General features: G+C 49.7%; 3 protein-coding genes across 9 annotated transcripts in view; 2 read left to right on the top strand and 1 right to left on the bottom strand.

Annotated features, from left to right (window-relative positions):
- The window catches only part of PPP2R5D (protein phosphatase 2 regulatory subunit B'delta), a 44,221-nt gene extending 35,324 nt beyond the window's left edge, over window positions 1-8,897 (top strand). The window contains exons 14-17 of one of the 2 annotated variants that reach the window (XR_006175072.2): window positions 281-368; window positions 3,454-3,526; window positions 4,132-4,248; window positions 5,595-8,897. Coding sequence is in view for 1 of the 2 variants with exons in the window: in XM_005293509.5 (XP_005293566.1) it covers window positions 3,454-3,526; window positions 4,132-4,248; window positions 5,595-5,732 (328 nt within the window). In the remaining variant the exon portion in view is untranslated. The remainder of the gene's footprint in view (window positions 1-280; window positions 369-3,453; window positions 3,527-4,131; window positions 4,249-5,594) is intronic. The other variant, XM_005293509.5, reaches the window with a different exon arrangement.
- Window positions 8,783-12,485, bottom strand: MEA1 (male-enhanced antigen 1). Its single transcript, XM_024104177.3, has 4 exons — window positions 12,354-12,485; window positions 11,636-11,927; window positions 9,771-9,873; window positions 8,783-9,551 (listed from the first exon to the last, which is right to left on the bottom strand). The coding sequence occupies exons 2-4, from the start codon at window positions 11,909-11,911 to the stop codon at window positions 9,388-9,390; spliced, it is 543 nt and encodes a 180-aa protein (XP_023959945.3). The 5' UTR covers window positions 11,912-11,927; window positions 12,354-12,485; the 3' UTR covers window positions 8,783-9,387.
- Window positions 12,486-18,948: 6,463 nt separating this feature from the next.
- KLHDC3 (kelch domain containing 3) overlaps window positions 18,949-25,786 on the top strand; it is a 39,982-nt gene continuing 33,144 nt past the window's right edge. For 3 of the 6 annotated variants that reach the window (XR_010600001.1, XR_010600002.1, XM_008167034.4), the window contains exons 1-2: window positions 18,951-19,088; window positions 20,520-20,628. The gene's annotated coding sequence lies outside the window, so the exon portion shown is untranslated. Of the gene's footprint in view, window positions 19,089-20,519; window positions 20,629-24,124; window positions 24,156-25,786 lie in introns of those variants that run through there. The other 3 variants (XM_008167035.4, XM_065589890.1, XM_024104175.3) reach the window with 3 other exon arrangements.

Raw genomic sequence — 25,786 nt, 5'->3', positions numbered from 1 at the left:
TGGTCAAAAACATTTCCCTAGAATCTAACCCCCCCATTTACATTAATTCTTATGGGGAAATTGGATTTGCTTAACGTCGTTTAGCTTAAAGTCGCGTTTTTCAGGAACAGAACTCCAACGTTCAGCGAGGAGTTACCGTATTAACATTGCAAAGTCAAGCTCTCCGAAGATAGGAAATGCCAGTATAAAGGTTGCCTGTGCAATATTAATTCGTCCCTCTTGTGCGTATGTATTCTACTATTGTCTGTAATTACATGATCCCATGCTGTTTTTTCCATAGGACCCTACCCCATTCAGTGAGACTGAGGAGAGGAGAGATTGAGAAGGATGAGGACTGTTTAGGTTAGAAAGAAGAGGGCACATAGGAGGTATACACAATAATTACAGGGTTAGGGAAGGTATGTTGGATGTTCCTGTTCACCTTGTGTCATAGCACAAGAACAAGGGGATGTTGCATAAAGCTGAAAGCCAACCAATGTGCAACTGATAAAAAGAAACATATTTTTACACAAGGCATAGTTAGCCTATGGAACTCACTGCCACAAGGTATCACTGAGGCCAAGAGCTTAGGAGGATTCAGAAAAGGATTAGACATTTAAATGGTTATTGGCCACCCACAGTACCTGCCTCTGCAGAACTGATCACTTCCTGCAGCCACGCAACACCTTTGTGAGCCGTACTGGGCAGTTAGAGGCAGGCCCATTTCCCAGGGCCATACACTGAGTGGGTTGCTGGCACTGCTGGTGTCTTTTTCTAGAGCCCCCTGCCCTCCGGGAGAAGTGAGGCCATGCACCTTGCTATCCAAAGAGCGATTAGTTACTTCTTAAACAGGGTTCAGCTGCTCCGAAAGTCAGACCCTGGGAGAAAAATCAGAGGCTCGAGCCTATTAGTTATAAGATGGTGCATCTGGTCCCGCTACAAACTAGCTGATTGTCTGTGCCTCAGCAGTTTGGGCCTGGTGCAGCTATAGGGATGGCAGGCTCAAAAGCATGTGTCCACACTGCCGTGTGTGAAAGCTGAGGAGGCAGCTAGGTGGAGTTGTGGACACGCCTTCATGATCGCTGCCACGCTGTCTGGAGCGGCTCTCTACTGTGAGTGCCAGCCTCAGGGCAGATGGTCAGAAAACCGGGCTGACCCCCCCACGCTTGTGGTGTGTTCTGTAATTAGATTTCACCAAGCCAGTAGCAAAGGTGAACTCCTGGATCACTCTAGCAGGCTTACCACGGAGTCACAGACAGTTCCCGTAGACTCTCCATCTATCTTACCACCCAGACAAACTGAATGTAGTGATAATGGTCACCTAAACCAAAACTCTACCATCAGATTGCTCCCAGTCCCAAGAGACCAGTCACTTACCCCAGATCATAGAATCCTAGAATGCCGGGGTTGGAAGGGACCTCAGGAGGTCATCTAGTCCAACCCCCTGCTCAAAGCAGGACCAATCCCCGGACAGATTTTTGTCCCAGATCCCTAAATGGCCCCCTCAAGGACTGAACTCTCAACCCTGGGTTTAGCAGGCCAATGCTCAAACCACTGAGCTATCCCTCCCCCCCCAATTGGTACCCTAGATGTGTAAGGGTCAGTAAGAGGCCTCTTGTACCATCAGGTGGGATTAAAAAATGTCCCGCTGCAGGGCATAAAACCAGTCTCTGATTGATGGGAATAGGAAGAAACTTCTCTTGAGGAATGGTGTTGCACATGTGTATCGTAGGACTGTAATGCCAGTCAACATTGGTTTATGGGAAATAGGTCTTGGCAAACAATCCCGATTTCATTCTTTGGTGAGATTACAAATTTGGTCAATAAAGGCACCTGCACAGATGTAACCTGCCGAGACTTTTGTCAGCATTTGATTTAGTTCCGCACTGTATGATATCAGCAAGAGCCCACGTTGAATGAATGAACTGGCTAACTGACAGGTGTCGGAAACTAGCCCTCAACGGGGAACCATCCTAGAACAGGGGTGTTTGTAGTGGGGTTTCGCAGGGATTGGTACTAGGTAGGCACTAGTCTGCATTTTCAACAGTGATGTGATAGTCAGTATGAAATCACCCCTGACACAAAGAAGGATGGAGTGGTAAATAACGCTGAGAAAAGGGCTCAGTGACACCCAGCGATCAGGATCTCTTGGTAAATGCAAGGTCATGCGTCTTGGAACAAGGAATGCTGGCAGTCCCTACAGAATGGGAGACTGTATCCTTGAAAGCAGGGACTGAAAAAAACACAGGGCTTCCATTCTGGATAATCAACTGAGCGTAAGCTCCTAATATGATGCTGTGGCAAAAAGGCTAATGCGGTCCTTGGATGTATAAATAGGGGAATAGTGAGTAGGAGCAGGGAGGAGTGATTTTTACCTCTGCATATCGCATTGGTGAGCCTGATATTGGAATACTGCATCCACATGTTCAAAAGAATGTTATAAATTTGGAGAAGATGCAGAAAAGAGCCGTGGGCTGGAGAAAATGCCCTGGAGTGAGGGAGTCAAACTGAACAGATCGAGCTCTATCAAAACGAAGATGCAGAGGTGACTTGATTAGTGTGTACGTGCCTTCCTGGGGAGAAACGACAAGGCACTAAAGGGCTCTTTAGTCTAGCAGGGACAGGCAGAACAAGACCCAGCGTATGGAAGCCGAAGCCAGACAAAACGTATTTAGAAATAAGGTGCAGATTTTTACCAGTGAGGGCGATTAGCCCTTGGAACAATCTCCCCAGGGCACTGGTGGATTCTCCATCTCTTGATGCCTTCAGACCCAGACTGGAGCCTTTCGGGAAGATCTGCCAAACCCAAGTTGTTTGGCTCAATGCAGAAGTAACTCGGTGACATTCTCTGGCCTGTGTTATACAGGAGATCAGACTAGATGATCTGATAGTCCTTCTGGGCTTAAACTGTATGAAAAATCTGTGATTTGGCCACCTCAGGGCTTCTTGTGCCGTCCTCTGAAGCTGCTGGTCCTGGCCAGTGTTGGAGAGGGACCTTGAGCTAGATGGGCCCTCGCTCGGCTCTGGTAGGGCAGTTCCAATGTTCCTGTGCCTTGCCTGGGGAACGAGAATGGTAACTCCAAACTAGCCTCAGCACGTAGTGCTGGGGACAGGTCCACATGCTTCCCTCCTCCAAACTCAAACACATGAACTGATCATTCAGACAACCCACTTCCAGCTGCTTTACCCTCCAGCTAGCAATCTGATTCCCCCCCGCCCCAAGACAGACACGCTCTGTGCCCACCCAAAATCTTCCCAGGTGCACTGAATGGAATGCATCCTCCTCCAGCCACCAGGTGCTCCCAGTTTCCAGGTGTTACCCCCACCCAGAAATAGGTTTTTTGTAAGGGACAAAATTAGTGACACACACCCCTCCTCCCTTCCCCCCATGTCTCCTGCTGTCACCAGGCCCCCCAGCGGATTTCCATCTCTGCCACTTTTCTCTAGAGTTTAACTTCTTCCCTTTCTCGGCAGGGGGAGGTTCAAGCTGAGGGAGCGAGAAGAGATGTGGCACAAGGTTGAGGAGCTGGCCCGGCAGAACCCCCAGGTAATGATGTCACTCGGAATGGGATGGACGGGGGAGCATTGGGGTTTCAAACACCTGCTGCCTGGGTCCGCAAAGAGCAGAACGCATCACTGGGCGGCTCCTTGCAGAAGGTCCTGGCCAGCCATGGAGCCCCAGTGGCAGCCTGTGTCTCAGTCCCCTATTGTTGTCATGAAGTGCAACAAGTTACCTGAGGACGTTGCCAAGCTAGTGGAGATACTTCCAATCTCCCAGCTGGCCTCTTACTTCAGTGGCATTGACCATCTGATACCGGAGGAGCAACTGTCCCCTGGAAAGCCTGTGTGTGTTCCTGGTTATCGAGTAGGGCGTGTGCCAGTGGCTGGCATTCTCCTGTTCTGCCAGCCTAGGTGAATGGCACACCATCACTGCTCGGCAGGCAGAGTGGGAACAGCGAAGGGCAGGAGTCTCCCTGGCTGAGAACTACTGTCTAACCCCTCTGTGCTGGCTTGAGGTGTAGAGGGTGCTTTGGGAGCATGTGAAATTCCCCGGGGGCCCTCTCAGACATGGGGGTAGAGGAGGGATTCTGGTGCTGGCGTGGTGTGCCTGCGTGCTGAACTAACCTCCCTGATTGTTCGGATTGTCTGCAGTACCCCATGTATTACGCTCCCCCACCCTTGCCTCCGGTTTACTGCATGGAGACAGAGACCCCAACTGCAGAGGACATTCAGCTACTGAAGAAAACGGTGGAGACAGAGGCTGTGCAGGTGAGTCAGGGTCCAGCACCCTGGGCAGAGTTCCTCAGAGGAGGTCCCTCCACCATGGGTGGCTCCATTTGAACAGAGATATTGCCAGACTGGATCAGAGCTGAGTCCATCTAGTCCAGTATCCAGGAGCCAGCACCAGATGCTTCAGAGGAAATGTTAAAAACTCCACAGTAGGAAGCGGTGAGAGAGTTAGATTTTCTTAAACCCTGAAGGAGGAGGATTTATTGCCCCTCAAACATGTAGCATTGGCTGTTCTACTTCTGCATAGTCTTGCACTCCGTATGAACGTCCAGCTCTTCTGAGTCGTGCTGAGGTCACATGTGAGCCCAGGAGTGTATCTCTAGTTAGGACCCTACCAAATTCACACCCATGAAAAACGCGTCACGGACCATGACATCTGGTGTTTTGTGGGCTTTTACCCGATACTATGCAGATTTCACAGGGCAGACCAGCGTTTCTCAAATTGGGGGTCCTGACCCAAAAGGGAGTTGCAGGGGGTCACAAGATTATTTTAGGGGGGGTCGTACTATTGCCAACCTTACTTCTGTGCTGCCTTCAGAGCTGGGCGACCGGAGAGCAGCAGGTGTTGGCTTGGCACCAGCTCTGAAGGCAGCGCCCGGCCACTAGCAACGCAGAAGGAAGGGTGGCAATTCCATACCAGGCCATCCTGACTTCTGCGCTGCTGCCTTCAGAGCGGGGCGGCCGGAGAGTGGCAGCTGCTGACTGAGGGCCCAGCTCTGCAGACAGCAGCGCAGAAGGGTGGCAATACCTTACCAGGCCATCCTTATCTCTACGCTGCTGCTGGCGGCAGCTCTGCATTCATAGCTGGCTTCCGGCCAGCAGCCGCCGCTCTCCAGCTGCCCAGCTCTGAAGGCAGCGCCACCACCAGCAGCCGCACTGAAGTAAGGGTAGCAGTACTGTGAACAATAACCGTGCGACCCCCCACATCTCCTTTTTGGGTCAGGACCCTACAATTACAACACCGTGACATTTCAGATTTAAATATGAATGAATGAAATTTATAATTTTCAATATCCTATGACTGTGAAATAGACCAGAATGGACCATGAATTTGGTAGAGCCGCATGTGGCTCTGGGTAGTAGGCAGAATCCCTCCCCAGCAAGCAGGGCTTCCTTAATCATAGGCAGCTGGGTGGAGCATTGCTGTTACTGCTCACGGTTGTCTCTTCTCACATGAGCAAGAGCCCCCTCTGTTCCCTCTGGGCTGGGGAAAGGGGAGAAGCTCAAAGTTGATCTGGGTGAGAGTGAAGGGCCTGGGACTCTCGCTGGGTGGGAGGTTAGTTCATCTCCTGAAGCTGAGCGCTGACCGTGGGCTTTGTCTCTAGATGCTGAAAGACATCAAGAAGGAGAAGGTTTTGCTGCGTCGGAAATCTGAGCTTCCTCAGGACGTCTACACTATAAAAGCCCTGGAGGCCCACAAGAGAGCAGAAGAATTCCTCACCTCAAGCCAAGAGGCACTCTGACGGGCTAGGGAGCTGCCCTGGGAGGCCTGGCCCCCATTTCCCCCCCCCCCCCCCCCCCCGGGGTACCCAGAAATGCACTTGGTTCTAATGTATAACTAGGGAATGAACATGGTGAGCTGTGCCTGTCCACGCCATTCTCATTCTTTCAGGGTAGATTTGGTTTTACATTGTACCTCGTATCTCATTGCATTGTCACATCCTCCTGCTTTTTCCTTTAACGCTGTTTTGTGTGTGCGTTTGCAAAGGGAGCCCAGCCAGTCCATTTTCACATCATTCCAGGCAGGAGTCATTCCATTCCCTGCTACTTACTGACTGACACAGGACCAAAGCCTCCCCCAAATGCTCAGTGTCTGGGTGGGATTCCTCATCGCATGGTTTTGCACACAGCCCAAGGCCCTGTGCACGGACCATCCTCCACACCCACCCCTGCTCCATCTGTGCATCAGAGACCCGTAGCCATGACAGCAGAGAGAGGCTCGGTTGGTTGAATCAAGTCCATCCACAGGGCAGGTTTGTTCACTACAGTGAATTCTCAAGGGCCTTTTCCAGTCGCATTGTAACTATCCTCGATGGGAGGTGATTCCCCCGGTTAATAATCTGGCTTGGCAAAAACAGATATTTACCTTAACTTTTCCTTTACTTAACTGAATCTCTCCAGTCTGTTCTCTCCCCCCTCCTCCCACTCCCACCATAAGGTGGGCTAATCCTTTTCTGGGTGAAGTGCTCTGCAGTCTCTGAATGTAAGCACATTATTACTCATATTCCTTTGTACCCCCCTCAAATAATTACCCTCTCCCTTCTTCGGTTAGCATGATTCGCCCATCCCCCAAAGGTTTTTATTGGCCAAACTCTAATGAGGAAAGATTGTCACTTCCTCCAACCATTGTTGCTCCCGCCTTAAGTTCCCTCAAACTTGTCACTGTATTTCCAGTACTGAAGTGCCCGAATTTAACATGCTCTTCCAGGGGCACGTGACCCATGTGTCCCTGCTCTGTCATGTGTCTGCATACTCAACCCCAAGTTGTGCTAGCCTCAGTTCGTTACCATATCACGGGGGCATCCGCTGCTCCATGGCGACGCCAGCCGTCGGGTCCAGGAAGCTTGTGCTGGTAGCCTCGCTCCTGTGAGCCGCTGGCAGTAAAGTGATAGGCGCGTCTTGGGCCACTTTAAGTTTGGAAGCATTCTGTTGCTCTGCATTTTGGAATCTGTAGCTGCTGCAGGTGTTGATCAAGGCGCACCTTACGCTGGCCATGTAGGAGGCTAGTTCTCGCGTCTGTTGTGCAGTTGTTCGTTCTCTTGTAGCATAGAAGGGACTAGTTATGCTATTTCATCCTTAGGAATGTATTTGCCAATAGCCCAGGTAGGTAATCTTCACCCTGGCAGGTAATCTATGGGTGCTATTGGCCGGGGTGCTGCAGTGTTTTGGTGGTTCTCTCCTGAGCACTCGATTTTGTATCACAGCTCTCCCCATTGTCGCCCTGGGGAGGCTAGTTTTTAAAGGGCCTGAGTGGGTTCGCTGAACCTTTCAACAAATACTGGCCCCATTCATAACAGATTGACAGCACCGGCCAACCCACTAAAGCCCTAACTGCATTTCCAAATGGAAAAACCCTAGAGTATCATGTCTGCTCTGCCTGTCTAAGGGTATTCCCTGCTCCAGCTCTGGGGTGTCTGTCTGCTAGGGTTCCCCTTGGGAGACAGTGCTCTAGCCTCCTACTTCGCACTCCTGACCTTCAGCCTGTTTTTCCTTCCTTAACTTCACCCCATTGCTCCTACTTTTAATTCCCACCCCTAACTCATGTTAAATTCCTCTTGTTTAAACCCTTCACAGGTATCTCCTCTCCCCCTTGCCCTATTTAGCTTTTTCCTAAGTCATTCCTTCCACGCCCTGGCTCATTCACATTCTTTTGAATTCCCTGATGCTAGATGTGCTTGTCTTCCCCCAGAAGAGGTGGAGGGGATGGTCATTTACATAGTAGGTTCTTTAATCCTTTGGAGATCTTTCTCTCGTCTCTCCCAGCCCTGAACAGAACAGCCTCTCCCGTCTGCTTCACGCTGGGGGCTACTTCAAGTCTCTTCTGGATCCATGAATCAGATTGGGGAGGTTACTGCTTACTTTGAGTGTGAGTGTTAACATGGAGCCAGGTGCTAACACTTACCACATACCTGGCCCAGCACCTCCACTGGCTACATAGCAGCTGTTATACTGGAGTAGGGACAAGGAAGGTAGGCAAGAGTCTGTGGGGATAGGTGGCTGAGCCCTTTATGACACTGGTGGAGCAGAAAGGGGCACTGGGCTGAGGGAATGGAAGGGGAAGAACTAAGAAGTCAGCTTGGCCTTGGTTGTAACACACATTAGCAAGCTGCCTGTCAGCCCGCCCCTGAACTGCTCCAGAAGGTTCCAGGGAGCAGGTCCTGCCCCACTGGAGAGTGCAGCGGGAGTAGATGGCCTGAACGCTGTAGAGAAGTGGTTTGGCTGTAGAAGAGATGGAGGCTGTAGCTGCATTGCAGGCTAGGATTTTCCTGGGGGTGGGCTCTGGTGCCTGTCCTGAAGCAAGCAGCAGTGAAACTTTCCATGTCTAACCAGGACAGCGCCACTCCCTGGGTGGGTTGTACCTGCAGCACAGGAACGGAGCATTGTGTGCTGGATGACTTAGACGAATACATAGCCCTCTTCTTAATCTTCTTGGGGGCAGGGAAGTTTGTGTTCAGTACTTTAACTTTAAATTTTGTTTGCTGCCTATTCATTCCCGTGTCCTATATGTGTAAGGTGGGGCAGTGTGAGAAAGGGGTGAGTGCATGCAGCACCTCTGCAGAACTATCGTCCGACAGAATTACAGCCAGGACACGGCCCTTGGTAACTGTCTGCCAGGCCGTTGTCTTTTGTACAACATTTATTTCCTAGTATTCTGCCTGTGCCCTCCCCACTCGCACAGAGTTGGAGCTGCCTCTGCCACTTCTCACATAGCCCCTCCCCTCATGAGGGAAAAGCAAAACTAAACAATGCAGTCACCCCCTGGACACAAGTATTAAACTGCTTACAGGTCATATGTACATATGGTGTACTTTATTTTCAGTAGAGCATTATAGTATGAAAGTGTTGGATTTTGTACAGATGTCCCTGTATGTACAGAACTAAATAAAATGGATCTCTTGAAAAGACAACACCCTAGACTCGACCTCCTGTGAGATGGTATAGCACAGCTGTTTGCCCTCTACAGCACTCGGGGGCAGCACATGCATGGGTGAGGAGGGAAATACCCTTTCCCTCACTGTGATCCACGGGCACCTAGTGCAGATCTGTTGTTCCTCACAGACAGACCTGGCTAGAGACAATAACGCTCTGCCCTGGGAGGTTACGAAGGCAGTCCAGTTCCTTGGGGGCAGAGAACTACTACTGGGCTAGCATGAGGACACCACAATAACTGACAAACTATCCAACAGCCGGGAGTGGGACAGGAAGAGACAAGGAAACAGATTTCCTCAGTAGGAGACAAACTGAGCATCTTAGCGCTTCAGCGCCGGGGGAGGTCGTTGACCCGTCCAGAGAAGGATGGTGGTGGTCTGCCTCCCATACGTAACCCGAGGTTAAAGTGCACAGGGTAGCACTTTGTACTCAGCTCTCTTGATAGGGACCTGACCCTGGCTCTGCACTTCATTTCCATTCCGGCCTAGAGGTGCCGAGACTCTGCCTGGCCTGCAGCGTTCGCTGCACCATAGCCGTCCACTGATCATCCGAGATCTCGCTGGCCCATGCAGGGATCCCCAGGGTAGGGAGCTTCACGCCAGCCATCGTCCTTTTCACCAACTCCACGTGTGCTAGAGCCAAACAAAGTCAGAGCATGAGACCAGCTGCTGCTGCTAGAGATAGCACCCTGGCCCAAAGCCTTCAAACAGCCAGGCTCTGGGAGCTCTGCTCCACCTCCAAGCAGCCAGGTACTGGTGCTGATACAACACCCAGCATGAGAGAGCTGCCTCTTTCTCTATCCCCAACAAATGCCACTTCAGTCTACAATAGAGGGAAGGGGATTCTCTTACCTGGATCCATGGGGATGGAACTTCGGCTGCTCTGAGCTGCAGCTCCGTCCTCCTCCTCCTCCTCGCTATCCACAGGGGGGTCCGGCAGGTGCAGCCTCAGCATCTGGGGTGCATAACAAAATCCTCACAAGTTTCAGCAAAGCCTAGGGCAGAAACATGGTCTCCCTCTGCATCCATCCTCCTGTACAGACCCTCGCTATGCTCCCCAGGACTGCCAACCCAAAGAATCGCAAGTCAGATCTCCAAAATCATGAGATTTATTAAAAGACTAAGTCAGGATTTTTGGTCTGTCTTGATTTAACGTCCCCTCCTCCCTCCCTCAGTGTGCCACAATCCGTGCTGACAGGTTTAGAGTGAGTAATGCAGTTCTGGGCCCTGCTGAAAGAGCTGTCACTAAAGAACCCAACAAGGCTCAGGGCCCCATTGTGCAAGGAGCTGTACAACCATAGCAAGAGACAGGCCTGGCCCTGAAGAGCCTGCAAACTAGTGCAAAGCATAACTGTGTCTGTAACCCGCCTCCCATCTTATCTATACAATAAACATCCACTTTTCACACTTGCTGAACTGCTCAGGAGTCAAACGACACCTCCAGGTGAAGGCTCTACAGCTCATTACCAATGCTCTGAGGCAGTCAGCCCACCCCACTAAGCTCTAATGTTGCACCTTTAGTTACGTGGCTTATTTTCTGGTAAGATGTTTATTAAATCAAGTTCTGTCCTTTCGGGAGTTTACAGGCAGGGTCTGCCACTCTGCACACACAGGCAGTCTCCCACGTGCCACTCTCAAAAACCTGCCACTCCCACTTCATGAAGGGCCCGCTCCAATTAACCACAATGCAAACACTACAGAAGTAACAAAGCCAATATTAACACAACATCCCAATTCACTTCTAACTACACTGTTATGCAATATAAAATCAGCCCAATGGTTTCTGCAGTGTATATTTTATCACCTCAAGCGTCATCAGCAGGTTTCAAACCAAAGCCACAGCACAGCCCTCTACCAGGCCAGCTACAGATCAGCTGATGAGAGACAAAGCACATTGTTACTCTATGGACCAGCCCTTACAAGGAGGCACCACACAGGTCACCAGCGGGTTACACACGGATTTGAAAGGCTGCAGCAGTGGAACTACAGGCATGATTCTTGGTTTCTCTTCCTGCCTCCAGGAGCAGACTGTGTTCTGGCAATTACATTTGACAACAACCGAACCGCCCTGTTAATATCGCCTGCAGGGACTGAAGCCTGGCTCTGTACACGTAAATGCACAAGCCTCTACCACTCGAGCTAAGAACAAGCTCTCTTAGCATGGAGCCATCAACTTCTCTGGGGTCAACTGCTAAAAGGTGACCAAGCCATACTGTGTTAGTGTGGGTCACAGACCATTCTTTCGGAAAGCCTGGGGGGAGGAGAGACACAGAGTAGATAATGTAACAGAGCCAAGCTGCAGAGATCAGAGCTCTACTTCCAGCTTTGCCAGAAGTGACCTTGTGGGAGCTCATTTATGCTGTCTGTGGAAAGGGGGATCGATATGTTAGCCCCAAGGCAGCGGTAGGAGTCCATGGTTCATACGGGATGTGAAGTGCAAGGAATAGTTACAGCAGCTAGTGGAAGAGCTGGGACTAGAATGCATGAGTCCAGTGATGCAGTTTAGTGCCCCTAGGCTTACAGGGCATTGTGGGGGGAGCCGGGTGCTCTCAGATTCTGCTTCCCCAAAAACACGTGAGGGACAGAGCTCCTCATGTCATGGTGAGACAAACCCCAGCAAGGGCCTGTATCACTTTACTCATACTACGTTCACAAGATGGCAGCGGTGCCCCCCATCTGCCCTGCACACTCCCCCCACACAGACATCCCCATGTGACCTGCAATCGCTCCTGGATGCCAGGGGCTGTCTCTGCAGGGCCCGGTATCCCCTCAGGGGCCAGCGAACCCTGGTCCCACGACCCCAGCTCCGGATCCTGGCTCAGGGGCTGGTAGAAGTAGCCATTGCCACCCTCCTCCTCCTCCTCCTCGCTGCTCCAGTCTCCGGGGGGGTCCAGGGCTCCCTCAGGCACCTCCTGCGGGCCCAGCTCCTCGTGCTCGTTGGGACAGATCCGCTCGGGGCCCATTGTCCGTGCAGCCACCAGCTCCGCGGCCATGCGCCAGCGCCTCAGCCTACAGGGGGACTGGGTCAAAGCAGCTCCAGCCCCCACACCTACTTCCAGCCCTGGGCCTCGCCCCCCCCCCCCGTGCTGGGCCCCCCCCAACCGCCCCCGTGCTGGGCCCCCCCAATCGCCCCACACACACACACACGCCCCCATGCTGGGCCCCCCCAACCGCCCCCACACACGCCCCCGTGCTGGGCCCCCTCAACCGGCCCCACACACACAGCCCCGTGCTGCCCCCCCCCAACCAGCCCCTGTGCTGGGCCCGACCAACAGCCCCCCCACACACACACACACCCGTGCTGGGGCCCCCCAACCGCCCCCCCACACACACACGCCCCCGTGCTGTCCCCCCCACACACGCCCCCGTGCTGGGCCCCCCCCAACACCCCCGTGCTGTCCCCCCAGGCCCCCTTTGCCGGCAGGGGCAGCTCACCAAATCCGGGCCGGGGTCTCTCCCGGTCTCCAGGCAGGAGCGAGATTTCCTGCTTTAGCCACCGGACGCGGAACTCCGGATTTGTCCAATGGGGATGACGTCACAGACAGGCCTTATGGGTATTGTAGTTACATTGTCACTCCCAGCCCCCTCCCCCATAACCCCCTCAACCCCCCATGGCCCCTCCCTCCTCCCCCTGTCACTCCCTCAGAGCCCCCTGGATCTTCCTCCTCCCCAAATCCCCCCCCTCATAGCCCCCCTGGCCTCTCCCCATCACCCTCCTCCCCTCAGAGCCCCCATGGCCCTTTCTCTTCATCATCCCCTCAGAGTCCTCCATTGCCCTCCCTGCCCCCTGTGACACCCCCCCAGAACCCATTCAATACGCTGAGGGGTAGTTACGGAACAACTACCCCAGGGAACGTTTCCTTCTGAAGTCAGAGGTTGGCGTGTACTCGGAAGCAGCAGCGTGTATGTATATTGCTTCCAAAACTCTTGGTTTTCATATTTACTGTGACAACTCTGCATAATCTTCTTCACAGGTTTGTGGATTTTAAGGAAAGAAAGGGTCCAATATGATCAGTCTGGTCTGCACAGCACCATGTCACCCAGTGATTCCTTTATTTGACTACATACAAGCATAACTGGGGTAAAAAAAGAACTAGATAAGTTCCTGGAGGATAGGTCCATCATTTACTATTAGCCGAGACAGTCAGGGATGAAACCCCATGCTCCAGATGCCCATATACCTCTGACTGCCAGAAGCTGGGATTGGGTGACAGGATGGGAAATTGTACTGTTCTGTTCATTCCTGCTGAAGCATCTGGTGCTGGCCACTGTCAGAGACACAATACTGGGCTAGGTGGACCATTGGTCTGATATAGTATGGGCATCCTTATGAGCCCTTTCCTGCTGAATGGGAGTGTCTTTCTTAGAAACATGTCTAGTCTTGATATAAGGACTTCAAGTGACAGAGAATCCACCACATCCTTAGATCAATTGTTCCAGTGGTCCTTTGTTAAAAGTGTGCTCCCTATCTCCAGTTTCACCTTCTAGCCATTGAATATTGCTGTGTTTTTGTCTGCTAGATTAAGGACCCCTTGGCTATCAGAAATCTTTCCCCACACTAGATACTTATGGACTGTGATAACTGATAAGCCACTTCTTAAACTGATCTTGTGGAAATAAAATAGATTGAGCTTCTTTGGTCTCTCACCGTAAGGCAGGTTTTCCAGTCTGTTAATCACTCTTGTGGTTCTTTTCTGAATCCTTTCCAATTTGTTAACATCTTTGCAAAGTGTGGACATATACAATGGACACAGTGTTCCAGTAATGGTCTCTGTTTGCCATGTACAGTGGTAATAACACATCCCCTACTTATATATACAAGGATCATATTTGCTCTCTTACCTACCACATCACACTAGAAGATAAGGTTCATCTGATTTTCCACTCTGGTCCCTGTGTCCTTTTCTTGAGTCACTCCAGGATACCGTCCCCTACTCTGTAAGGATGGCCTACAGTCTTTGTTCCTAACTGTATGACCTTGTATTTAGCTGGACTAAATCTTGTGTTGTTCAAGTGAGCACAGCTCATGAAGCTACCCAGATCACTCTGTAGAACCGACCTGTCTTTAACATTATTTACCTCGTCACCATTTTTGTGATATGTGCATACTGTGCCAGCAATGGTTTTATATTTTATTCTAAATCATTGATACAGACATTGACTAGCACGAGACAAGAACAGACCCCCCTGGGATTGCACTAGAAACACACCATTGGATGCTGATTCTCTGTTTACAATGAAAGGTTTCAGAGTAGCAGCCGTGTTAGTCTGTATCCGCAAAAAGAAGAACAGGAGGACTTGTGGCACCTTAGAGACTAACAAATTTATTAGAGCATAAGCTTTCGTGGACTACAGCCCACTTCTTCGGATGCATATAGAATGGAACATATATTGAGGAGATATATATACACACATACAGAGAGCATAAATAGGTGGGAGTTGTCTTACCACCTCTGAGAGGCCAATTAATTAAGAGAAAAAAACTTTTGAAGTGATAATCAAGCTAGCCGAGTACAGACAGACAGTTAGATAACAAGTGTGAGAGATTCAATGTTTGTAATGGCTCAACCATTCCCAGTCCTTATTTAAACCGGAGTTGATTGTGTCTAGTTTGCATATCAATTCTAGCTCAGCAGTTTCTCGTTGGAGTCTGTTTTTGAAGTTTTTCTGTTGTAATATAGCCACCCGCAGGTCTGTCACTGAATGACCAGACAGGTTAAAGTGTTCTCCCACTGGTTTTTGAGTATTTTGATTCCTGATGTCAGATTTGTGTCCATTAATTCTTTTGCGTAGAGACTGTCCGGTTTGGCCAATGTACATGGCAGAGGGGCATTGCTGGCACATGATGGCATATATCACATTGGTAGATGTGCAGGTGAACGAGCCCCTGATGGTATGGCTGATGTGATTAGGTCCTATGATGATGTCACTGGAATAGATATGTGGACAGAGTTGACATCGGGGTTTGTTACAAGGATAGGTTCCTGGGTTAGTGGTTTTGTTCAGTGATGTGTGGTTGCTGGTGAGTATTTGCTTTAGGTTGGGGGGTTGTCTGTAAGCGAGGACAGGTCTGTCTCCCAAGATCTGTGAGAGTAAAGGATCATCTTTCAGGATAGGTTGTAGATCTCTGATGATGCGCTGGAGAGGTTTTAGTTGGGGGCTGAAGGTGACAGCTAGTGGTGTTCTGTTATTTTCTTTGTTGGGCCTGTCTTGTAGGAGGTGACTTCTGGGTACTCGTCTGGCTCTGTCAATCTGTTTTTTCACTTCAGCAGGTGGGTATTGTAGTTTTAAGAATGCTTGATAGAGATCTTGTAGGTGCTTGTCTCTATCCGAGGGATTGGAGCAAATGCGGTTATATCTTAGAGCTTGGCTGTAGACAATGGATCGTGTGGTGTGTCCTGGATGGAAGCTGGAGGCATGTAGGTAAGTGTAGCGGTCAGTAGGTTTCCGGTATAGGGTGGTATTTATGTGACCATCGCTTATTAGCACAGTAGTGTCCAGGAAATGGACCGCTTGTGTGGATTGATCTAGGCTGAGGTTGATGGTGGGATGGAAATTATTGAAATCATGGTGAAATTCCTCAAGGGCTTCTTTTCCATGGGTCCAGATGATGAAGATGTCATCAATGTAGCGCAAGTAGAGTAGGGGCGTTAGGGGACGAGAGCTAAGGAAGCGTTGTTCTAAGTCAGCCATAAAAATGTTGGCATATTGTGGGGCCATGCGGGTACCCATAGCAGTGCCGCTGACTTGAAGGTATATATTGTCCCCAAATGTGAAATAGTTGTGGGTGAGGACAAAATCACAAAGTTCAGCCACCAGGTTAGCTGTGACATTATCAGGGATACTGTTCCTGATAGCTTGTAGTCCATCTTTGTGTGGAATATTGGTGTAGAGGGCTTCTACGTCCATAGTGGCCAGGATGGTGTTTTCTGGAAGATCACCGATGGATTGTAGTTTCCTCAGGAAGTCAGTGGTGTCTCGAAGATAGCTGGGAGTGCTGGTAGCGTAGGGTCTGAGGAGAGAGTCTACATAACCAGACAAGCCTGATGTTAGGGTGCCAATGCCTGAGATGATGGGGCGTCCAGGATATCCAGGTTTATGGATCTTGGGTAGCAAATAGAATACCCCTGGTCGAGGTTCTAGGCATGTGTCTGTACAGATTTGTTCCTGTGCTTTGTCAGGGAGTTTTTTTAGCAGATGGTGTAGTTTCTTTAGGTAATCCTCAGTGGGATCAGAGGATAATGGCCTGTAGAATGTGGTGTTAGAGAGCTGTCTAGCAGCCTCCTGGTCATATTCCAATTTATTCATGATGACGACAGCACCTCCTTTGTCAGCCTTTTTGATTATGATGTCAGGGTTGTTTCTGAGGCTGTAGATGGCGTTGTGTTCTGCATGGCTGAGGTTATGTGGCAAGTGATGTTGCTTTTCCACAATTTCAGCCTTTGCACGTCGACGGAAGCACTCTATGTAGAAATCCAGTCTGTTGTTTCGACCGTCCGGAGGAGTCCACGCAGAATCCTTTTTTTTGGAGTGCTGGTAGGGAGGATTCTGTGGGTTAGTATGCTGTTCAGAGGTATGTTGGAAATATTCTTTGAGTCGGAGACGTCGAAAGTAGGATTCTAGGTCACCGCAGAACTGTATCATATTCATGGGTCTGGAGGGACAAAAGGAGAGGCCCCGAGATAGGACAGACTCTTCTGCTGGGCTAAGAGTATAGCTGGAAAGATTAACAATATTGCTGGGTGGGTTAAGGGAACTACTGTTGTGGCTGCTTGTGGCATGTAGCAGTTTAGATAGTTTAGTGTCCTTTTTCCTTTGTAGAGAGGCAAAGTTTGTCTTGTAAATGGCTTGTCTAGTTTTTGTAAAGTCTATCCATGAGGAAGTTTGTGTGGAAGGTTGGTTTCTTATGAGAGAATCCAGTTCTGAGAGCTCATTCTTAATCTTTCCCTGTTTGCTGTATAGGATGCTGATCAGGTGATTTCGCAGTTTCTTTGAGAGTGTGTGACACAGTCTCTCAGCATAGTCTGTGTGATATGTAGATTGTAATGGATTTTTTACCTTTAGTCCTTTTGGTATGATGTCCATCTGCTTGCATTTGGAAAGGAAGATGATGTCTGTCTGTATCTGTACGAGTTTTTTCATGAGGTTGATGGATTTCCACTCCATACGGCTAAATGCAGTGCCTTGCATAATGAAAGGTTTCAGAGTAGCAGCCGTGTTAGTCTGTATCCGCAAAAAGAAGAACAGGAGGACTTGTGGCACCTTAGAGACTAACAAATTTATTAGAGCATAAGCTTTCGTGGACTACAGCCCACTTCTTCGGATGCATATAGAATGGAACATATATTGAGGAGATATATATACACACATACAGAGAGCATAAATAGGTGGGAGTTGTCTTACCACCTCTGAGAGGCCAATTAATTAAGAGAAAAAAAACTTTTGAAGTGATAATCAAGCTAGCCGAGTACAGACAGACAGTTAGATAACAAGTGTGAGAGATTCAATGTTTGTAATGGCTCAACCATTCCCAGTCCTTATTTAAACCGGAGTTGATTGTGTCTAGTTTGCATATCAATTCTAGCTCAGCAGTTTCTCGTTGGAGTCTGTTTTTGAAGTTTTTCTGTTGTAATATAGCCACCCGCAGGTCTGTCACTGAATGACCAGACAGGTTAAAGTGTTCTCCCACTGGTTTTTGAGTATTTTGATTCCTGATGTCAGATTTGTGTCCATTAATTCTTTTGCGTAGAGACTGTCCGGTTTGGCCAATGTACATGGCAGAGGGGCATTGCTGGCACATGATGGCATATATCACATTGGTAGATGTGCAGGTGAACGAGCCCCTGATGGTATGGCTGATGTGATTAGGTCTCTACGCAAAAGAATTAATGGACACAAATCTGACATCAGGAATCAAAATACTCAAAAACCAGTGGGAGAACACTTTAACCTGTCTGGTCATTCAGTGACAGACCTGCGGGTGGCTATATTACAACAGAAAAACTTCAAAAACAGACTCCAACGAGAAACTGCTGAGCTAGAATTGATATGCAAACTAGACACAATCAACTCCGGTTTAAATAAGGACTGGGAATGGTCTAATAAATTTGTTAGTCTCTAAGGTGCCACAAGTCCTCCTGTTCTTCTTTTTGCGGATACAGACTAACACGGCTGCTACTCTGAAACCTTTCATTACAAACATTGAATCTCTCACACTTGTTATCTAACTGTCTGTCTGTACTCGGCTAGCTTGATTATCACTTCAAAAGTTTTTTTCTCTTAATTAATTGGCCTCTCAGAGGTGGTAAGACAACTCCCACCTATTTATGCTCTCTGTATGTGTGTATATATATCTCCTCAATATATGTTCCATTCTATATGCATCCGAAGAAGTGGGCTGTAGTCCACGAAAGCTTATGCTCTAATAAATTTGTTAGTCTCTAAGGTGCCACAAGTCCTCCTGTTCTTCTTTCTGTTTACAATGACTGTTTTGAGATCTTTCAGTCTGCATGTAACCCATTTAATAGGTGCTACATTGAGTTGTGTAACCCTGTTTTTGTAATCAGAATATCATGTGGTATTAAGTCGTATGCCTTACAGAAAAAGAAGTATATGATGTCATCACAGTAAACCGTTGTCAACCACACTTGTAATCTCATCAGTAAAAAAGTATCCAGCCCTCTTTCTACGCCTGTGACATGTTGTGCCCATCCAGGGGGGAGGAACGGGAGGGCAGTGTGGTATAGGGGAGGGGAGTACCGGCGTATGGGGCGGTACGTTGGGAGATATCTGGGGTAAAGTCAGGGGGAGGAAGGGGGCATTGGTGGCTTGATGCCTTGGGCGGGGAGGGACTGGAGAAGTGAGGGCAGGGGGGCAGATGCATTGGCGGGGTGGGAGCGGGGGGGGGGGGCAGCCCGCACTGCACTGGTCCGGGCGGGGGAGGACCCCGTACCGAGCTCTCGCTCGCTCGCTCTGTCTTTCGCAGGGAGGGCGGCTCACGGGACTACAAGTCCCAGGCTGCCCCGCGGCGCGCTCTCTGCGCACGCGCACTAGGCCCGAGCCCCTGCGGGCGGTGCTGCTGGCTCTTGGCAGGTGGCGGCTCGGCCGTTAAACCGGAGCCGCGCGGAGCAGCCCCGTCCCCGCCCGTCGCGGGCCGCGCCTGCCCGGCAGGTAGCGTGGGGGGCTGGTGCCCGCTGGGCGGGAGCGCTGAGGGAGAGGGGGCGGGTGGGCGGGAGAGCCGGTGTCCTGCTGGGGGGGTGGGGAGAGAGCCGGTGTCTTGCTGGGGAAGTGGGGGGGTTGGGGGGGGAGAGAGCCGGTGTCCTGCTGGGGGGACGGGGGGGGGGAGAGCCGGTGTCCTGCTGGGGAAGTGGGGGGGTTGGGGGGGGAGAGAGCCGGTGTCCTGCTGGGGGGACGGGGGGGGGGAGAGCCGGTGTCCTGCTGGGGGGACGGGGGGGGGGGGGAGAGCCGGTGTCCTGCTGGGGAGGTGGGGGGATTGGGGGGGGAGAGAGCTGGTGTCCTGCTGGGGGGACGGGGGGGGGGGGAGAGCCGGTGTCCTGCTGGGGGGACGGGGGACGGGGGGGGGAGAGCCGGTGTCCTGCTGGGGGGACGGGGGGGGGAGAGCCGGTGTCCTGCTGGGGAGGTGGGGGGGAGGTGGGGGGGAGAGAGAGCCGGTGTCCTGCTGGGGAGGTGGGGGGGGAGAGAGAGCCGGTGTCCTGCTGGGGGGGTGGGGAGAGAGCCGGTGTCTTGCTGGGGGGACGGGGGGGGGGGAGAGAGCCGGTGTCCTGCTGGGGAGGTGGGGGGGCTGGGGGGGGGAGAGAGAGCCGGTGTCCTGCTGGGGGGGCTGGGGGGGGGGGGGAGAGAGCCGGTGTCCTGCTGGGGGGCGGGCAGGGAGCTGGTGTCCTGCTGCTGATAGAGCAGGGTTGGGACTCTGGGGGGACAGAGGCGGTGCCCTGCTGCAGGAGAGGGGCAGGCAGAGAGCCGGTGCCTCTGTGCCATGTGTCTGCTGCATTGCAATTCGGAGCAGAGCGAGTGTCGGTGGTGCCAGACAGGCTGGATTGCTCTGGGGCAGCTTGCTGAGGCTCCATTCTGATGTAGCCCGTCACTGGGCTCTTGGTGATGGCAGCAGGCATTGGTATGCCTGGCCTTGGGACGTGGCAGAGGTTATGGTGTGTCAGGGAATGAGTGGTGAGGGTGTCTGGTGGGCAGTAGGAGCTGGTCTGGGGAAGTGGCTGGTCTCATATGTGGTATCTAATCTGAGAAGGGGCCCATAGAGGTCTGGGTTGGAAAATTAAACACAAGTCTATGTAAATGAAGCCCATAGAGAGGGACTTATTTTCAAAAGCCCCTAAGTGATTGTGTTTAGTTTCAGGGGGCTTGTGCTCCTTGGTCACTCGGGTATTTCTGAAAATTGCATCCTTAGTTACTAGAATGGATAAACCTCTCCCTCCGGTTCATGGGTTTTACTTATTTGATGACCGTCTGTAGGGTAAAGGTGTGTGTGGCCTGGGGTTTTGTTTCTTGAAAATGAATCCAATTTGACTTCCATGGCTGGCTTCAGCAAGAGCCCAGACCCTCTGACTTCGTCTCTCCTATTGGTTTCAGAGGAAAAATGGTCCCACTTCTGAAATCCATGGTGGTGATCGTGATGGAGACATTCAAAATGCCCGTAACCCATGGGGATCGGCCTTTCGTTTCAGTTTCTATCACCAAGGTTTGTTGATCTTCAGTTCACCTCGGTCATTATTTATCTCCTGGATCATAAATTCTTGATATGTACCTCAGTGGAGGTCAGTATCTCCTCGCTGTGTCCCCTGTCCTGAAATTAGAAGTGCATGTGCCTTGGCAAATGGATTGAAAGGTTGTCTGATTGGCGCTTATGGACGCTCTTTTGTATGTTCTTGTAACAAAACTTAGTGGACCCCAGTAGCTGGGCCTATTGTAGCAACAGGACCTTGGGGATGGGGCAAGGTGGTTAGCTTCCTCTTCCCTAATGGAAAACACACATTGCTGCCACACTGGGACATGATGTTCCTCTTCGCACTTTCTGGTGGAGCTTTATCTGAAAGGGCAGAGCCAAGAAATGACTAGTTTAACTTGACTTTCTGCTCTTAAAATCATAGGGTTAAAAGGGATCGCAAGGGTCATCTAGTCTAGTCTAGCCCCCTGCCAAGATACAGGATTTGTTGTGTCTAAACCTTCCAAGACAGATGGCTCCAGCCTCCTTTTGAAAACCTCCAGGGAAGAAGCTTCCACAATCTCCATAGGCGTCTGTTCTTATAGTTAGTGTGTCCTGAGATTTAATCTAAATCTGTTTGAACCCACTGCCTCTTGTCCTGCCCTCTGTGGCAAGAGAGAACAGCTTTTCTCCATCTTTTTTTTTTTTTTTCCCCTATGGCAGCCTTTCAAATATTTAATGTATTCCCTCTTAATCTCCTCTCTTCCAAACTAAACATCTTTCTTCATCTTTGATTGCTCCCAGTTTCAGAGGCATCCAGAAGGGTCCTTAGTCTGTTCTTACACAGACATCTCATAGGAGCCTATGACATATACTATCTGGCCTATCAGGTTGCTTGTTCTTGGCAATGTGAATTGAAATCAAGAAACAAATGTGGTCTGAATCTCAGGAAAGACTTCTGGAAAGTGAAGGCTGTTCTACACTACAGCTGTAAATCGACCTAAGTTACGCTACTTCAGTTATGTAAGTTACGTATCTGAAGTTGATGTAACTTAGGTCGACTTACAGCAGTGTCTGCTCCGTGCTGTGTGTATGGGAGACACTCTCCCGCCAACTTACCTTACTCTTCTCAGGGAGCTGGAGTACAGGAGTTGATGGGAGCGCACTCTGCCATCGACTTAGTGGGTCTTCACCTGACCCGCTACATCGACACCACTGCATCAGTTGCAGCAGTGCCAATCTAGCTGTAAGTATAGACAAGTCTGAGATGTATCCGATTGGAGAAAGTCTCCTAAGGAAAGTGGAGGTAACCCCATCACTTAAAATTAGGACTAAGTACATACTTCCATAGGGACCAGTCCTGCACTGGCTCCCATGGGGTGGACTGACATAGGGCTTATATGGAAAACTCCATTAACATCTGATTCTAACCTTCTCAGAATAGTTTCCTGAGCTTGTGTGGCAGATGTATTAGTTACCGTGCAGGGAGCTTGTGGGGGTTTCTCTTCATGGCAGGGCCCAGCCAATGCTGAGGGATTTACTTACCTCTCTAAAAGCACATGGTTGCTGGTATCTTGCAGTATGACCCCACTCTGACCTTTGGCCTCTGCCAGGCTACTGATAGAAAACTTTCTGCAAAGGCTCTGTGGTAGCTGATAATTTCAGGTCTCTTTCCAGGTGATAGTCCAGCATTTGCACTAATAACATTTTAGCATAATCCGTTTGTGATCTGTTGTTCCTATAAACAACAGTTGAATTGCATTCCCCTTCTAATTTCCTATAGTTTCTAGCTCCTGAAACGCTTCCCCTTCTAGAAATATTCAGCGTCCCAATACAGTTAAAATATCAGTGGTTAAAGATAAACATGTATCACATGATGGTTATGTTTAAATAGCTTGGTGGTGAGGGGGAAGGGTAAGGGTGGTGATTAAAATGTATGGTCATTATACAATGTGATGTAAATGTTGTTAGGTGTAAGTTTGTATCTTATTACGATCAGACACTCATTGAAATGTTTTAGTGTCAGTGACCTGAAACATCAAATAAAATCTCCCCCCCCCCCCAAAAAAAAACTCAATTTGGATGAATCCCGAGGGATTAAGCGCAACTTCCCCTGCTCCCCACCTCACTGTTCCCCAGATGTCTTCACTGCAGTTCTGCGATTAATCTTTCCCATTGGATCTGCTTGCTCAGGCTGAGTGGGGAAGCCCCCGCAGTGAGACCTAGTGAACCTGTTGCTAAGTACTAGTTGTGTGTAGGGGAGTGAGTTCTAATTATGGATTTAGTGAGGTTTTGGGAGGTGAATGGGATGCATTGAGGTTGAACAGGTGTTTGGTAAACCCTCACTTCCAGTCATTCTGGTTAGACATGTCCGTGGTTTGAGAGAGGTGGGTTTTTTTTCTCCTGAGCAGTTCAGTTGTCTTGTGTGGCTTCATGATGTCTGTTTATAGCAGGTTTCTGTGTGAGTCCTGAGCATCTTATGCATGTCACAGCTGCCCTCACAGATTCCCGGAGAGCTTTGAACAAACAGCAAATAAGACTTCATGGAGTATCCTGGGAATCTGGGGGAGGGGACTTATGTCTTCTATGTGGTAACCTCTTCTGGTGAGTGCTAGAGATACTGGAAAAGGGAAGGAATTACATAGGGAAGTCTGTAATGGGATGGGCGGGAAAGCTGGCGTGTAGCCTGCGTTGTACAGGAGGTTCAGTATCTGTTCATGAGGCTGTGGAGATGGTGTAATGTCTGTGGTCATTATTCAGGGGATACTGGTATAACTGTAACTTTAGTACTAATCCCAAAAGCACTTCATACCCATTAATTCTCTCAGCCCCCACTCCATGGGGAAGGTCAGTACTGTTCCATTTTATAGAAGGGCAAATGGATGCAGAGAAGGACACTCAGGGAATCAGTCGGAGCTGTGATTTGGAACTCAACATCTTCCTGCTCCCAGTACTTTGTCCAGATCACAAGATGATGCTGTCTGGAGATTCTTGGATGATCTGCCTGCAGAGGGCGTGGTGAGGTGTGTGCAAGAAAGAAGCATCATGGGAATTGAAATTAGCTGGCACAGAAGCTGAACAGAATAATGGCAGGAGATGGGAAATGAGATATAAACAGGGGCAGTGCTGGTATCTTCCTGAGGGGAAACCTGGGTGAGTTTCTGCTCTCTGAAGTGATGAGCTGCAAGAGGTACCTGGTGTCTTGAACAAGCCTCAAGGCTTGTATTTGTGTTAGCAAATGTAGTGGCTGTTTAGCAGCACCATTGTAACCAAATCTAGTGTCACTGGGTTGTGCTGAAAAAGCCGGTAAACACGCTGATGTGGACACAGCCCCTGTATTGCCTGCTGCCTCAGAGCAAATAGCCAAAGCAGTGAGTAAATGTCAGGAGTGAATGTAGAAGCTGGATTACTCTGAGGCTGGATCTAATGGTAAGTTGGATGTGCCTGAAATAGAACAGTCTATATGGACAGCTTCAAGCTGGCGGGGCTATTTTAAGTGCTATTAAACCTTGTGGCTGGCACATCTCAGGACACAGAGCCCTGAGGACTAAGGCAGTAGCACGGTAGGGACTTTCTCTCCTCCATGCACTTTAACAGAGACAGTCGGTGCAGATTTCCCTGCTGCTTGGGGAGTCCTTAGCAGTGGCTGAGAGAGCAGGGTGGGGCTTGGGAAATCCAGACTGCTTCTTGCTGGGTCTTCCTATCTGGTTTGGGGATTAAGCGGGAGAGAGCTGGATCTGTGCAATCAGACAAATCTGAGCACTTGCTAGAAATGGCTTTAGCGTCTGTTTCCTTGGCACACAGGTTGATGGGCCAGCCCAGCTGCATGCTCTCATTCCAGCATGGAATGGGTTCTGCTCCATCTGGGCTTGGGTATTATGGGTGTTTTTCTAAGGTTGCTGTCTTGGTCTCAATTTTAGACCACTTTTTATGTTTATCAGCGAAACTTTTGGCCTGAAAATTCACATGCTTAATTTTAGGCCTGAAAATGCATGTAGGGAGTCTGAAGTAAATTAGCCAAGAAATGAGTTGTAGGGCAATGAAAACGTGAAATTTCTTACTTTTGCAAAAAGTTCAGCCATTTTTGTTCACTCCTAATAACACCAGTTTTATAGAGTCAAACTTGAGAACTGGTGCATGGGCTAATTGGGACCAGTTTGGTCAAATAGCTATTGCAGTTTCAGAATGTACTTTTCTGATGTAATTTATAGCTGTAATTGTAGCCCTGTGGAAGGACACACAACTTGGCGAGGCTGTCACAACTTGATTGAGGACTGGTTTGCTGAGTTCTCCATATGCTTTATACAGCTTTGTAGTCAGGGATGGTAGAAATAGCCACACACCACCTGTATTCTAAGGATTAAAGACTCCTATTTTCTACAGAATGTAGTTTTCCTTTTTTGGGGAGGGGAAGCTTGTAACCCTTCTAGTCACAAGTTACTATCTAAATGTTACTGGCTCTCAGGAGTGAGTTGACCCATTCCTCTCAGTGATGAATATCCATCTAAAGACTATAATTTGTCACTTCTCTGCTGATTGTCCTCAGGGAAACTTCCATCATGGCCGAGTGCCATGCCCACCTGCCGCCTGGCGGTGATGATGGGGAAGCTCTTTGCACACGGTCATTGAGCTGCCCCTTGCTACTCTTGCATCAAATAACGAACACTTGCAATTAAAGTAAAACCTATGTAGCCAGTGTGTCAGGTCCAAAGGCTTCTGTGGGGCAGAAGAAGGATTTTGTGCATTTGCATTAAATACCGGTGGTTCATTCTTATTAATCTTTTATTAACTCTCTGTAAGGGACAAGGAGATTAATTTCAAAGTACTAGGAACATGACCAAGGAGAGCTTTAATTACACAGAACATTTTAATTGCCATGCCGAACCAGATCATTGTCCCCCTATGGTAGGACTCCACCAGTGATCAGTGCGAGGCGCTTCAGAGGAAGAGGAAAGGAGTGCTGCCGTAGCAGTTTACGGAATAACCTGCTCGTAGGGAAGTGTCTTAACTCCTGGCAGTGAGTGACTGGTTTAAGCCTTGACGCTCTAGGGGTGGTATCCCTTCCAAACTTTTATCCTTGTTTAATCCTTAGTGTTGTAACTCCGGATAGTCTCATTATCTATACAAAAGTTAATCCATTTTTGAATCCTCCTAAGCTTTTGGCCTCAGTGATAGCTAGCGGAGCTCACTGCCA

This window comes from Chrysemys picta, chromosome 3, assembly GCF_011386835.1.
Source record: "Chrysemys picta bellii isolate R12L10 chromosome 3, ASM1138683v2, whole genome shotgun sequence".
Taxonomy (NCBI): domain Eukaryota; kingdom Metazoa; phylum Chordata; order Testudines; family Emydidae; genus Chrysemys; species Chrysemys picta.
This window is presented reverse-complemented; position numbering and strand designations above follow the sequence as displayed.